The 14,751-nt window shown below is 42.2% G+C and overlaps 1 protein-coding gene and 1 long non-coding RNA gene across 3 annotated transcripts in view; one reads left to right on the top strand and one right to left on the bottom strand.

Annotated features, from left to right (window-relative positions):
• The window catches only part of LOC142493509 (uncharacterized), a 184,842-nt gene that overhangs the window by 86,837 nt on the left and 83,254 nt on the right, over nucleotides 1–14,751 (top strand). The gene's annotated exons all lie outside the window — the stretch shown is intronic.
• Nucleotides 1–14,751, bottom strand: part of TRAF3IP2 (TRAF3 interacting protein 2) — a 29,726-nt gene that overhangs the window by 8,781 nt on the left and 6,194 nt on the right. Inside the window, exons 2-7 of one of the 2 annotated variants that reach the window (XM_075597631.1) lie at nucleotides 11,841–12,265; nucleotides 11,152–11,227; nucleotides 8,656–8,759; nucleotides 7,701–7,789; nucleotides 5,820–5,888; nucleotides 3,544–3,660 (exon numbers count right to left, since the gene is read on the bottom strand). In XM_075597631.1, coding sequence (XP_075453746.1) covers nucleotides 3,544–3,660; nucleotides 5,820–5,888; nucleotides 7,701–7,789; nucleotides 8,656–8,759; nucleotides 11,152–11,227; nucleotides 11,841–12,264 — 879 coding nt within the window. In that variant the 5' untranslated portion in view covers nucleotide 12,265. The remainder of the gene's footprint in view (nucleotides 1–3,543; nucleotides 3,661–5,819; nucleotides 5,889–7,700; nucleotides 7,790–8,655; nucleotides 8,760–11,151; nucleotides 11,228–11,840; nucleotides 12,266–14,751) is intronic. The other variant, XM_075597633.1, reaches the window with a different exon arrangement.

A 14,751-nucleotide genomic window follows, 5' to 3' on the forward strand; every position in this document is an offset into this window, starting at 1 on the left:
CTTTGGCTTGAATGGGAGTTTCCTGCGATCGGTCATTTCTGAGCTTATATAATCGGCCCCTTAGAGCAGAGCTTTCCAAACTGTGTGTCGCGACACGTTAGTGTGTCGGCTGCAGTGTGTAGGTGTGTAGGTGTGTCACGCGAACGTAACAAGAAACCTCTGAGCGGTGCGGAAACTGGGGGGCGCATGATTATTTAGCGAGGGGGGGGGGCGTGGACGGTTAGGGCCACCAACAGGGGGTTTGCTGGGCCGTGCGCCGTCCTCTAGACAAAACTGGTCACCACAGGGTGACATGCGCATGCTGGGGGAAAATAAATAAATATAAATCCCCCCACCTGACTGGTTGGCGCGCAGCCAATCTCTATCCGAGCTTCACATTGAGGAGGCGCCTTTCCTGCATGGAGCGAGTAAGGTAAGTACAGCTCCATGCCCCCCCCTAGTCCGATTTGGCCCCCCTGCTCCGATTGGCCCCCCGTGTGTCCGATCCCCGTTTGTGTGTAATAGTGTGCAAGAGTGTGTGTGTGTGTGTGTGAATGAATACAGACACTAATCCACAGTCAGTCACCCAGCCTCTCTCTTGCTCTCTCTTGCTCTCTCTCTCTCTCTCTCTCTCTCTCTCTCTCTCTCTCTCTCTCTCTCTCTCTCTCTCTCTCTCTCTCTCTCTCTCTCGCCCTCTCTCGCCCTCTCTCGCCCTCTCTCACCCTCTCTCTCTGTGTCACTCATAAATGACAACAATTTTGGAAATGTATGTTATCTTACAAATCATATATTTTTAAAAATATAAATGAATGGATTTCATGAGATATGTTGTGTCCCCATACATTTTGTTATTACAATTTATGTATGTGTCCGTATCTCTTATAAGGGGTTAGTTTAAGGCTGCAGTTCAGTCTTTTTTTCTTTTTTTTTTTTTTTTTACATTTTTTTTTTTACTTCAATAGTTTTATGTGTGCAATCTCTAATTAGCTAAAGAACTGTATAGCTGCAGGTCAATTCGTTCTCCATGTATTGATAGGTCGAAATTTGGTGACATATTAAAAGCTGGGATTTGTTTATAATCTGCTTGACTGGCAGTGGAAGCTCATGAATATTTATGAGCACTCCTGCACTGACAAGTGCTAGAGGGAGGGCAGGGCTGACAAAGGGGTGTGCCAGGGCTTGTGACAGGACATGAAGGGGCAGTGCCTTAGCAAATGGCTGTTAAAATAGAATACAAGAAAATTGGTCTTTCAAAGTTGTTGTTTTTAAAACAGAAAATGCTAAAAGTATTTTTTCTTACTACAGAACTGATTTATTAAAAAAAACACACATGCAGGATATTGACTGAACTGCAGCTTTAACCTCCGGTTTGCTAGTAAAACAGATTTACTGTGTCGCGAAACGATGCATGTCTAAAAAGTGTGTCACCAACATGAAAAGTTTGGCATTGTTACATTGTTACATTGTTACATTGAGACAACTGTAAAAAAATAAATATTGCAGCCTAAGGTTGAATGATTTTGGATTACCTTCTACAAGTAGTCCATACGGCAGAACATCCCATCTGTTGCCTCCTCCCATCCCACAATGCTTCCCAACTCTCCTCCTGTCTTTCTTGACTCTTTTTCTGCTATCTCGGAGGAGGATGTATCACTGCTGATCTCCTCTTCGCCCTCTACCACTTGCCCACTTGACCCCATTCCCTCCCATCTCCTAAAACCTCTTGCTCCTTCTATAATCCCTATGCTCACACAGATCTTTAACTCTTCCCTCTACTCTGGTACCTTTCCTTCATCCTTCAAGCATGCAACCGTTATACCATTACTCAAAAACAGCAAGCTTGACCCTACCTGTCCTTCTAACTATCGACCTGTCTCCCTCCTGCCTTTTGCCTCCAAACTCCTTGAACGTCTTGTATTCTCTCGATTGCTACACTTTCTCAACACCTATTCTGTACTAGACCCTCTACAATCTGGCTTCCGCACTGCTCACTCTACTGAAACAGCCCTCACTAAAATAACTGACGACCTCCACGCTGCCAAAGACAGAGGACATTACACTCTGCTCATATTACTCGACCTCTCTGCAGCATTCGACACCGTGGACCACCCTCTTCTCCTTCACATTCTCCATACTCTTGGTATTCGGAACAAAGCTTTATCCTGGATCTCCTCTTACCTCTCCCATCGTACCTTCAGTGTCTCTTTTGCTAACACCTCCTCCTCCTCTATTGATCTCTCTGTGGGGGTACCCCAGGGCTCTGTCCTGGGACCCCTTCTCTTTTCTCTCTACACACTCTCTCTAGGTGACCTAATCACATCTTTTGGGTTTAAATATCACCTCTATGCTGACGACACACAAATTTACCTTTCAACCCCTGACCTTACACCTGCTATACAGACCAAAGTTTCTGAATGCCTCTCTGGAATATCATCCTGGATGGCCATCCGCCGACTGAAACTTAACATGGCAAAAACAGAGCTCCTTATACTACCTCCCAAACCTGGCCCTACTACATCCTTCCACATTGCTATTGGAAATACGATCATTCACCCAGTAGCCCAAGCACGCTGCCTAGGGGTCACACTTGATTCCTCTCTCTCATTCTCCTCTCATATTCAAAACGTTTCTAAAACTTGTCGCTTTTTCCTCCGCAATATCACAAAGATACGCCCTTTCCTCTGTTACTCAACTGCTAAAACTCTGACTCAGGCCCTCATTCTCTCACGTCTCGATTACTGCAACCTCCTGCTGTCCGGCCTTCCTACCTCTCACCTGTCTCCCCTACAATCTATCCTAAACACTGCTGCCAGAATCACTCTACTCTTTCCTAAATCTGTCTCAGCGTCTCCCCTGCTGAAATCCCTCTCCTGGCTTCCGATTAAATCGCGTATCTCACACTCAATTCTACTGCTCACTTTTAAAGCTTTACATTCTTCTGCCCCTCATTACATCTCAGCCCTAATTTCTCGCTATGCACCATCACGACTCTTGCGTTCTTCTCAAGGATGTCTTCTTTCTACCCCCTTTGTATCTAAAGCTCTCTCCCGCCTTAAACCTTTCTCACTTTCTGCCCCACACCTCTGGAATGCTCTTCCCCTCAATACCCGACTAGCCCCCTCGCTATCCACCTTTAAGACCCACCTTAAGACACATCTGCTTAAAGAAGCATATGAGTAGCACTGGATAATCATGGACACATGACACAAAGCTTGGCCTCCTGCAGACGCACTTACTAGTATTCCCTCCTACTGTCTCTGTACGTTCTCCCTACCTACCAATTAGATTGTAAGCTCCTCGGAGCAGGGACTCCTTCCTTAATGTTACTTTTACAGTATGTCTGAAGCACTTATTCCCATGATGTGTTATTTATATTTGTTATTTGTTATTTATATGACATGTATTACTACTGTGAAGCGCTATGTACATTTTATGGCGCTATACAAATAAAGACATACATACATACATACATACATACAAGTATGTTTTCTTTATCGGCGTGACTGTGCCATGTTATATGGGCCATTATTAATGATCAGCAGAGAAGAGGTTTACCACTCTTACCATTCTGTGGATGTATTTAGTGTGTAAACCATGATCGTCCCTAATCATGGATGCATTTCCTCCTTCCACATCCTGCATGTATTTTGGACTGATGGCTATGATAATCATGATGCTCATCTGTTTACAAGACAAAAATGGCACAAAATAGTAACAGTGAGGGTTAGTGTTAAATGTGAGTGTTTATTGCAAAAGCCTCTGAACACACCAAATGTATACATATACATGGATGCTATAAATGGTGGAGATAAATGCACAAGATTGTGAGATACATATCGTTATCACAGCACACCACAAATGAAAATGATTTAAATTCATACCATCGCTGATATGGCAGTCAGTGACACAATGGTGATGGCGTGGATTAAATACTATTTTATTTTTTAAGTTTTAACTAGAGTGGCGTCACTGTGAATAACATTTTGATTGTTGGCGGTCCTGCATTCCCTCGGTTAGAGCTGTACTTATATATCACCAAAGAGGAATTCTTTGTGGAGAATTTGAAGCAACGCTGCAGAAAACTCTTTGCTCTAGTCAACAAATTGCAAATCTTCACTGATATTATCATGAGCGTGTACAATAAAGGTCCCAGAAGTGCTGGTTTAGCCGTGAAAGTTCCAGTTTGCACAGATATGTGAAAGAGCCCAATAACGCAAGAATAACTATACACAATATACAGGCATACCCCGGTTTAAGGACACTCACTTTAAGTACACTTGCGAGTAAGGACATATCGCCCAATAGGCAAATGGCAGCTCGCGCATGCGCCTGTCAGCACGTCCTGAACAGCAATACCGGCTCCCTACCTGTACCGAAGCTGTGCGCAAGCGGGGAGACTATAGAGCCTGTTACAAATGCGTTATTTACACGAGTTATGCACGTATATGAGGATTGCAGTACAGTACGTGCATCAATAAGTGGGAAAAAGGGAGTGCTTCACTTTCAGTACATTTTCGCTTTACATACATGCTCCGGTCCCATTGCGTACGTTAATGCGGGGTATGCCTGTAAAAAGCTTGTTAAAGTTCTAAGTATGTTTTCTTTTAAGTACAATAATGCAGATTACATTTCAGAGCAGTCCTCTACTTAATCCTCCATATATTGCTTTGAGTATTGAGTTTTGTTTTCACCAAATTAAGTCCTGTCTGCCCTAGCTCAAAACATACACGTAATATTTTCTATACGTGACTGGATACATTCATGCTTTTGGGGCCTCAAAATTTGCGTCACTTTGGAAAGCCAGGGATGGCGAGTATAAAGCTATGGTCATGAAGGCATGCATTGCGCATAGCATTATGACCTCTATGGCAAATAAAGGGTTCACGGAAATACATCAATTACTATTCTTTACCCAAGGTGGCAAGTTTATATTGCAATGCAAATTAGCTGTTGCTTTGCAGAAATATCATTCATGCTACTTGTATTAAATTAGGCAATATTCTTTTGAGTTGTTTTGTGTGAAGACCAGTGATATTTGGTAAAAGCAAAACGATATTGTGAACAGCACTGAACAGGCTCCATTGAAATAACATATAAAGGCATTTCCCATCTTATTTGTCTATATTCATATTCTTCAGTTTACCGATTGAGGTTAGAAGTTTACCCGATGCAAATATCATAAAACAGCTATAGCCCGGGGGCCCGTGCTCTTGGGGGGCCCGCTCTCCCCCCCCCATGTCTGTGGCCCGGCCCCCTGCCCGCACATTAATTCCCTGCAGCGGGCAGGGAGCACAGAGGGAAATCCCTTCCTCTGCAGGTGGGCGGGGCCTGGGTCAGGTGGGCGGGGCCTGGGTCAGGGGGCGGGGCCTCAAGTAGTGCAGCGTGGGACTGGAGCTGCAGCCTGAGAGACAGGCTGGGGAAGGTGAGAGGGAGGGAAGGGTTAAAGCACAGGGGTAAAAACAGACACGAAAGGGAAAGGATACAGGAAGAGACAGAGAAAATGAAGTGCAAGAGAGAAATACATGAGGGAAAAGCAAGACATGAGAGAGAGAGGAGAGAGAGAGGAGAGAGAGAGAAGAGAGAAGAGAGAAGAGAGAGAAGAGAGAAGGGAGAGGGGAGAGGGGAGAGGGGAGAGGGGAGAGAGGAGAGAGGAGAGAGGAGAGAGGAGAGAGAGAGAGAGAGAGAATAAGTCTGTTGATAAATATCCACGTCAAATGTAAGAAATCTCTTATTTTTTATTTTAAAACTTTTTATTTGCTGCGCATTAACATACTCTTCTCAGGAGATTGAAACCACTCCTCGGGGAAACTCGAAAAAGAGATGATATGCCATTTACTTACGTCACTGAGATACCTTTCCATCCACTTGATGATGTCCATGCCACGAAGTGATCCCTCAAAGATGTCAATCTAAGATAAAGTCACAAAGGAACTTTCACTGTGGGGTGCTACAGATTGGAATAGCGGTAAGCTATAGAAAGGGATCTGTTCCCAAAGAACAGAAGCTCGACGGCCAGAGATGAACCCAGGAAGCCAGACAAACACAAGGGTATGACAATGGCATGGATGTGATCAGGTTATAATAAAACACAGAGGTCATATTCCGTAACCTTCAATGGTGTCTACACAATATCTTGTGAGAATGTCTTTCCTGTGCTACAGAAGATTTCAGTTAACTTTGGAGAAAGCTTCACGGCATATGTGTCTGTAATAAACTCTAATGCTTTCTGTCTCAGGGTTTATTGAACCAAACAATCAATAAATAGATGCTGTGTGCATTTTGACAAATACTCAGCTTCAAGGTTTGAATTTAGTGATAACACTTGCAGAGAACAAGTGTTACCAGTGAGCACGGTTAGTGCACTGTTCAACTACAACATGGGGACAGATAATAAGAGATACAGGTTTTAAAACGGGCCCCAATTCTTGCTTATGTGGAATGTCATAAATACAATAGTAGACCAGTTTCTTCAAACATGGTCTGTTTCACCCCAGCCAGTTATAATACAGCAGATAAATATAAAGGCCCTGCATCCTTCCAAGGATGTGAAGAGGCTACCTCACCAATGTAACTAGATTATTTTATTATCAAAATAAAATTTTAACACTGCATGCATTGGCTATACAATGTACATATAGAAAAACTAGTCCATATGTTTTCCAAAGGGAAAACATGGTTAAAATTCAAAGAAATAAAATCAGAGGGAATATGTGCAACATAGCGGCGTAATAACAAAGCTGCCATAGCTGTACTGTGTATTTAAAGACCACTTAAAGCTGCAGACCAAGCAACATCCTACGTGTGTGAGTTTTTATTTTAATAAATCAGTTCCGTACTATGAGAAATTACATGTAGCATTTTTTTTCTTTTTTTTAAAAAATAACTCTATGACATTTTTAGTGTATTATAATGTAAGAAGCATTTTTTTCTATAGCAACCACACCCCTTTTCGAGCGCTGCCCTCTCTAGCAGTGCACCAATTGTATCTAGTGACTGTCTGGTCACATGATCTTCCCCACGGAACTTTGCATCTTTGATCCTCTTCTGCTGCTCTGACAGCCAGTTAGTAAACCCCAGAGCAGAATCTTCGCCAATCAATCACAGGAGAACGGATTGATCAGCAACTTAGTTAATACTTATCACTGTGTGGGTTGTATTGATGCCCATATTAAAGGGGGAAAAAAACCAAAACAAAACAAAAACGGCAGCTTGGACTGCTGCTTGAAGTGAATGAGCTCCCTGTGCCTGGTACATCTATTGTGGCTCTGTGAACAAGTCCCATACTGATTCTAACATGATTCTCCTATACTGGGCCTGTTAAGTTCTACATTCATAATAGCAAAAACCTAAGCACAACACAACCATATTCACACACAAACCTACACCGAGACACAAACCCAGCATTTAATCCTATTTTCATTATCTTTTAAAAGGATTTGGTTTTAATTTCAATTCTGGCGACAACCTGCTTCCAGAGATAGTTACCTGCGCTACGTGGGCCAATGGGAAGCCGCAAAGAATGACATTGCAGCTTCCTATTGGCCTGCATGCTGCATACATTTTGAGACTCCATTTTGTTTCCCCAGCAAGGGATGGTACCCAGGGTACCATCGGAGGTAAGTATCTCGGGAAGCAGGAAGCTGAAATAAATGCACCAGGCAGAACCAACCTTCAATTAAGAGTCTCAGAGTAAGCATATCTGTGGCATTAGAAATACTTACCGCTGTCTGGAAGCCATTGTGGCAGAGAAGCCTTGCAAGATTTATAACTTCAGGAGCAGCGTCCATGGAATAGGTTATGAAGACTTTACCTACAAGATAACATGCTTCTGTTACTACTGCTCATGATTCAAATACTAACATTTGTGGCAGTTAACATTTGAGCGCAGAAATGTCAAGTGAAAAAATGTCCCCTTGAATGAGTACAAAGCACTTTGCTTCTGTCCTACAGCCGCCCATGAGATTAAAGGGGTGAATCCCTAACATCTGTTACATCAGGGCAAATAACGTGATGTTACCTAAAACAGGATTGCTGGTATTTTCCCCTAGTTAACATCTTATTCAGTAATATAATTATATACAAAAAACAATGTTGGTATTACGTGTCATTAGCATAGGGTTTCCGGCACATTATTTGACAATCTATCAATTCATGTTTTTTTGTGCACCGACAACCCAAGGGTTTCGCAGCGTGTTATCTTCAAATAACGTGATGTTATGTCAGTCTATCTTTGCGTTACTTCTATCCAGCCCCTGAAATAGGGCTTTTGCTGGAGAGAGGAGAGGGAAATAACACTATATTATTTATATCATACCTAACTCCGATGTTACACTCATCCACTCATACTCAGAGTATGGACGGGAGTAACACCAGGCTTAGGTATGACTTTAATAACGTAACAAGATTTCCCCGCTTTAGCTGTAACATAGTTCGGAGAAGAGGGGATGATAAAATAACACCTCACTTGCATGTCAATTTGCATGTCATCTAACCTCTAACATCTGTAATATTTAACGCTGTGATCTTTATGGGAGAACGACCGGGTTAAAGTTACGTTATTGACTTGAGTGAATATAGTGTTGCTATTAACATTACGTAAACCAGAAGAAGTCTAAGGCAGCATAGTGAATCCCCCTTTAAGAAGGTAAATAAAACAGAAGATGATAAAACACTTACGCTGCTCTGTTGGTAAATTGCTTGTCCTCAGCTGTGGGTCCATATTAACCGGCGGCCTGGCGTCCACATTACGATAAGCATTGTTCTGAGCATCCATGTGTATTCTGTGAATAATGTGAATACAATCACCAACTCAAACACTTTGTCAACTACTTATATTATAATTTTTTGAACTTGTGGAAATGACATTTTGGGGGGGGATTTTCATTCCTAGGTCCGAACAAACCCCAGTTTCAATATGCATTCAAACAAATAACTTCAAATACAGCAGCTTTTGCCACTAAAATATTATGGTGCATCAATTTCCTCCAGAAATAGAAGACCATTTCAAGACGTTGCATGTTTTAAAATAAGAAAGCATGATCACTTTAAGCATTTTTTTTTGGAACGGAAGAGGTTAAAGTAGCAACCAATACCAGGCAGTGAAACCCCACTATAAAATAAAAACCCAATTTCAATTAACCAGTCTTTTCGTTACGTGCTTTATTACTGCATGGACTGAGACATTTGTCTGCAGTTCCGTGCGTTCCAAGATCATGTTTGTGATATACACTGTAAGGGCACTTAGATCATTGTAGTGTTTATGTCAAGGTTTATTTTTTTACATTTTCCAACAAACATACAAAAAAAGCCTTAAAGATGCAGTGATACTGCAGTATGTAGGTCTTGTGGGCATCTTACAGTAACCTCTTTTTAAAGGCTGTGTGTTCTCTGAGCTGTACACATAGGCCCCAATGTATTCCTGTGCAGAAGAACTGTATGATTTAATACTACACTTCAGGTGCAGGGACACCAAGGATCTATCCCAGGTCACAAGAAGCCGGTACTAGGTTTCTACTACTGTAGTTGTATCTAACTGCAGATTTAGAATAAAAGATCATCCTCAGTCGGTGCGGATTTTTATATTTGGACAGGCGATTTCAAATCTTTTAACTTTTAATGTAACCCTTCAGCAAATCATCTTTTGAAATAGGAACCCTCACTCAGCCAGGCCAAGTTTGGAAATCTTCCAACCTAAAGCAGACTCTAATCTCCTGCGTTATCCGATGCTAATTAGCTGTACAGGGCATTGTTTGTAATGTACGGAGGTTGATCTGGAGACAGTGTTATGTGATTGTTGCTATTATCAACTTTCACTAAAACTTCTTAAAGAAAGCCCTACCAAAATTAATATATATATATTTTTCAATATTATCTGACCCAAGGGGACCTCAGATCAGATCCACAGACACCTAACTTTCCAAACATCCGCTGGTTCTGAAAATATGGTTACTAATAAAAAGCTGTGAACTCGTATCATGCTATTGGCCACTAGTGCTAGCTGGATCACGGATGCCTTATTGTGTCCCATGGACATATATTCTTGCGTGGGGGGAAAACGGTGCATATCTCTTGTACAGTACAGTATATGGGGATGTCTTTGGAAGATGGGGAACCATGGATAGACAGCATGGATTGCTTCTTTAAGCTTTGCACCTTACTCTAATGTCTCTTTGCACAATGTCATATCCCAGCTTTAGGTCTGATGTATCAACATAAAAAAATAGAAATAAAATGTTTAGATGCACTGCTCCGATCGGATTAAATATTGCTCCATATTTGATGCCAAGGCCACAGGGATATAAAGTGACTTGCTCATGGTCACGCACACGCACACGCACACACTTGACAGTGGGATTTTAAGCAGGTTTATCCGCATTAACATTAACCTACTACTGCAATTTCCCAATCATCCAAAACAAATAGCAGTTTTGATTCATTATACTGTATATAAAAAGAGTTCTCAGCTGAAGAAGTCAGTGGTAAGAACATTATCTGGGAAGTGTTTCAACCTGGGTTTAAATCCCAGTGTCAGATCTTCTTGTGACTTTGTGCATTACACTTTATCACCCTGTTCCTCAGGCGCCAAACTTAGATTGTAAGCTCTTTGGGACAAAAACACTTTGTGCCTACAATAATTCTACGTACAAAGTTTGCGTACGTTGTCATAAGAGAAAAAAATATTCATGCGTTTTAATACACTGATGATCCTTTGATTTCTATAGCAGGTTTAGCCTACTTCCCCAGCAGTGCAAGATCTTTGTAACATTTTCTTGTTTGGGATAATTTGTTACCAATGTTCTTTATTCAGATTGAGCTGCAAACTGTAACAATAGATAATGTTACTTTAGCAATATAAGGTAATACGTTGTAGCGGCTGAGTTACACTAACTGGAGGATTAATTGAAACTGAAAGGCAGCTATTCAGTGATTTTACTGATCGATCACTGGAGAATGAATCGATCGGCAGTTTAGGTAATTAGTTTTCAATAAAGATAATCAAAGGCTGTGAATATATATATATATATATATATATATATAAATATTTTTTTTTATATTATTATTATTTATTTATTTTAAGTCCTGCTGGGTTTGTAAGCGAGGATCTCCAAATATACAGTAGAAGCTATCACCTTAACGGCAAGAATGTGTGGGTGAGACTAGTTGTACACATACTGTGGGTTTTGTGGTTGGTACGATCCATAGTTAGGAAGCTGCTGCAGAGGTGACTGTACACAGTACTGGCTCCCATCTAAGACATGGATATAAACAACATTAGATATTTTAGCAGATGTACAGAAACTATGTGCCCAAAGGTAACACTTCAGGGCAATTTTTTAAGATATTGGTGATTTATTCTTAACATACAAGATTTTTTATTCTTATCATTGTCTCCAAAACAATCCCTAAAAACAACAGATTTTTTGCATGTATATCTATACAGTAGCTATACTGTTCTGAAGACGTTAATGACAAAACAATGTTTATTGCAATCACAGTTTGGTGTAAATATGTGTCATCTCCCTTTGTTATTTAATCTATGGCTGTAAATAGAAAATATGCCATAGATGACATTTAACCGGATTAGAATTGGCTTCTAAAAACAGAAAGTGAAATCTGTTGCTATGTCTCCTGCTCCTATCCTGACCTTTGTCGTGTACGTTCCACTTACAAGATTGCAGATAGTAATGGTACAATGTCAATATATCACACCGATTCTAAAGAGATCATTCTGAAAGTCATGGCCATAATGCAGTGCAAGACTTTGTGGCCTCGTGTTTAATAAAGCATGTCTTAGACATTCTTAGCATAGGTATGTACCAATCATGTCTTGTTCTGTGAAACTGTGAACAAAGGAAACTTACAAGGGTTAGGATTGCGTGAGTCCACAGGACACTGCTGCCTCATAGGTTGTGGTGAAGGAGCGTAGTAAGCCATATGATGATGGTCCGGATACTGTTGGGGTCCACCTTCTCTGAATTCTGTGGGCATCACAGGATTGAAATGATTCATGTTGCCACACCCCGACACAAGTGTGGATGGTGCTTCCAGATGATTTATGCCCATTATATCAGATGGCTGAGAGCCATAGCCTGTATCTTTAGAATTCTGTCCAGCATCAGGGCCTTCTGCAGAGAACTTCACATTTTTCAGACTCGCTGGCTGATGATTGGTACGTTGTCGATGTTGCCTCACCCATTCATTGCTATCGTATTCCAAGTCACCACTGCACTCTGTTTTAGGCCAATATACAGACTCATCATTCTCCTCTGGCTTGCTGTGATTCATTCTAACATGTGCATATCAAAAAGAAGAGAAGAGAATTAAAACTACAAGGCATAGAACGTGAGACAATATCACAGTGGTAACCACATATTACAGAGCCACCAACAGAGGGGGGGAGGTAGTCAAGACACCAGTCCTGGGACTGGCGGCTCTAGTGGGTCCATCTGGCCTATAGTGGATGTTGAGCCATACCAGAAGTTGGGCTCAATATCTGTAATAAGTCCTCTGCCTGGACCTGTGGTCTTCTCTGGTGCCACTCAACAATACGGGAACCCAGGTCAATGCTCTGTCCTGAATCCCGTAAAAGCTTCCGGTTGTCTGCACATACATACAAATGTACATAGTTCAGGGCTCGACAAATTATAAAAGAACCTCACTTGCCTGAAAAAAAAGGCTCTCGCACCCCCTTCGCCCCCAATTTTTTTTTATCATACTGTAACTCCCCTCCCTCTCTAATCCCCCTCACTTTACCCGCAGGCGAATCCTTCCGGCGGTGGGGTGCAGCGTCTCCCGGCATTCTCCTGCGTCTCTCCCTCAAACTCCTGTGTCTCAACCTGCAACTCGTGTGAACATGGCTGTGCGTTGTCAAATGATGCTGCATTGCCATGACAACGGGACGCTGTGTGACGTCATGTAGCGGCCCGTTGTCAGCCATGTTCACACGAGTTGCAGGGGGAGACACAGGAGTTTGAGAGAGAGATGCAGGAGAATGTCAGGAGACGCCACACTACCCGCCCAAATTTGAGACATTTAGTGAGCATCTCACAGGAGACCCAGAGTTTTAAAATGTTCTAATCTTGTTTAAAATGCTAGGTTAGTGTTTGTGAACCATTTCCTGAAAATATCCAACCGGGTTTTAGGGATAACCAGCTAATCACTTATTCACACATACGTTAAGTGCAAACATTAGTGCTTGATTATTCTTCAAATTTGGTTTGACTAGGGTGTCCCCATGAGAGCAGACAAAACAGATGCCCTCGCTCAGCCTACATATGTATATAAGGGAAGGTGTTCAAATGGGATAGTGCAATAAATATGGACTTGGAGAAACAAAAGAATCCCACAGAGCCGTCTATGACCACATGTATACAATAATAAGTGATAATTGTGACGATATGGGCAATGAGGCTTTTATAATAAAGGTGAAGTCCAGACATAGCCCTATTGTCTGGGTGAATATACAAGGTTGCCCTCGATATATATATCCTATTGTAGCTCATATGGCCAATTTTATTAGGCGAATGTATATGTTTAAACCTTTATTTTCTGTTAAATGTATTTGTGCTTGTGTAAGTGTGTTTCTTTGTTCCCTGGGCATGTTAGGCTGCTACCACTTACCCAGCCTACATGTCCAGAGATCAGGGCTTAGTTGGTTCCACGAGGGGGGTTGAGGACAACAGAGAGTGGGGATGGGCCGGCCTCCTATCAGGAAGCCATTGTCTGCCCAGATAGAGAGGCGCCTATCTCATCAAGAGATAGCAGGTCAGCATTGAGAACATGGTCAGGTAGGTGCTGTTCTCATTGGCTGATTTGTAATACCCACCCTCCTTGCCTTGGCCTCCCTGTCACACCTGCCAGCCCGCATTGGCCAACACGGGCGAGCCCTCACGCTGTGATTGGCCCAACACCCAGCATCTGCGCTGTGGTTGGTCGTTGCCACATTCTCCAGAATTTCCTATGGAGATTGGGAACCTAGAGAAGAGGTAGTCAATCTCAGTTCCATAGATCTTGCTGAGGCTAGTGTGGAGATGGACTAAGCGGTGTACTCCGAGCTTGTGCCAGAGACACCCCAAGATGAGGCTGCCTGCCTTTCTGAAGCAGGCGATTTAAACCTGCCTGCGACTTGCATCAAGCGCTGCCTGGAGTTCCCGATCCCCCACAGGAGTGGAAGCTGCGCTGGGTAAGCCATTTCGGAGGCGCTCTGCACCTTGGACTGTTAGGATTCCTCCTGTATCCCCTGTTTGGAGAGAGTATAGCTCTGTTGGTGATAGTGTTTTGTTTATGCTGGCTTCGGGGCGGAATAAATATACTTTTATTTCATCTCTGTGTCCTGCCTGTGGCTTGATCCCTATGTTAAGTCCTGGTCTCCCGTGACAATAATATTCAAATATACTTTATTAATAAGGAATAGCTAAAACGAAGGGAGAAACTGAACCCGTAGAACCCAAAATGATGCCTAGCGAACAATAAATAATTAAAAATGATAGTGTTGACTCAAGATCAGAGATCTGCAATCTGAATAGTGGCTCTCTAAATGGAGCTGTGGCTGTGTTCCACAGTCTGAGCCCACAGTGATCACAAGTATCATAATAGATGTCACATGTGGGTGTAGGGATCACCAAACATAAGGGAGTAACTGCCTATTAAGCAATAAGAGCGGAGTTAAATCAATGTTTCAGCAATACTCATTCCCCATGAGAGGGGTGAGAAACACTGTGCTAGGTTGACTCAAACTATGTTTATGAGGAAAAGTGACAGCACATAACTGTG

Source organism: Ascaphus truei, chromosome 4 (genome assembly GCF_040206685.1).
Source record: "Ascaphus truei isolate aAscTru1 chromosome 4, aAscTru1.hap1, whole genome shotgun sequence".
Lineage (NCBI taxonomy): Eukaryota > Metazoa > Chordata > Amphibia > Anura > Ascaphidae > Ascaphus > Ascaphus truei.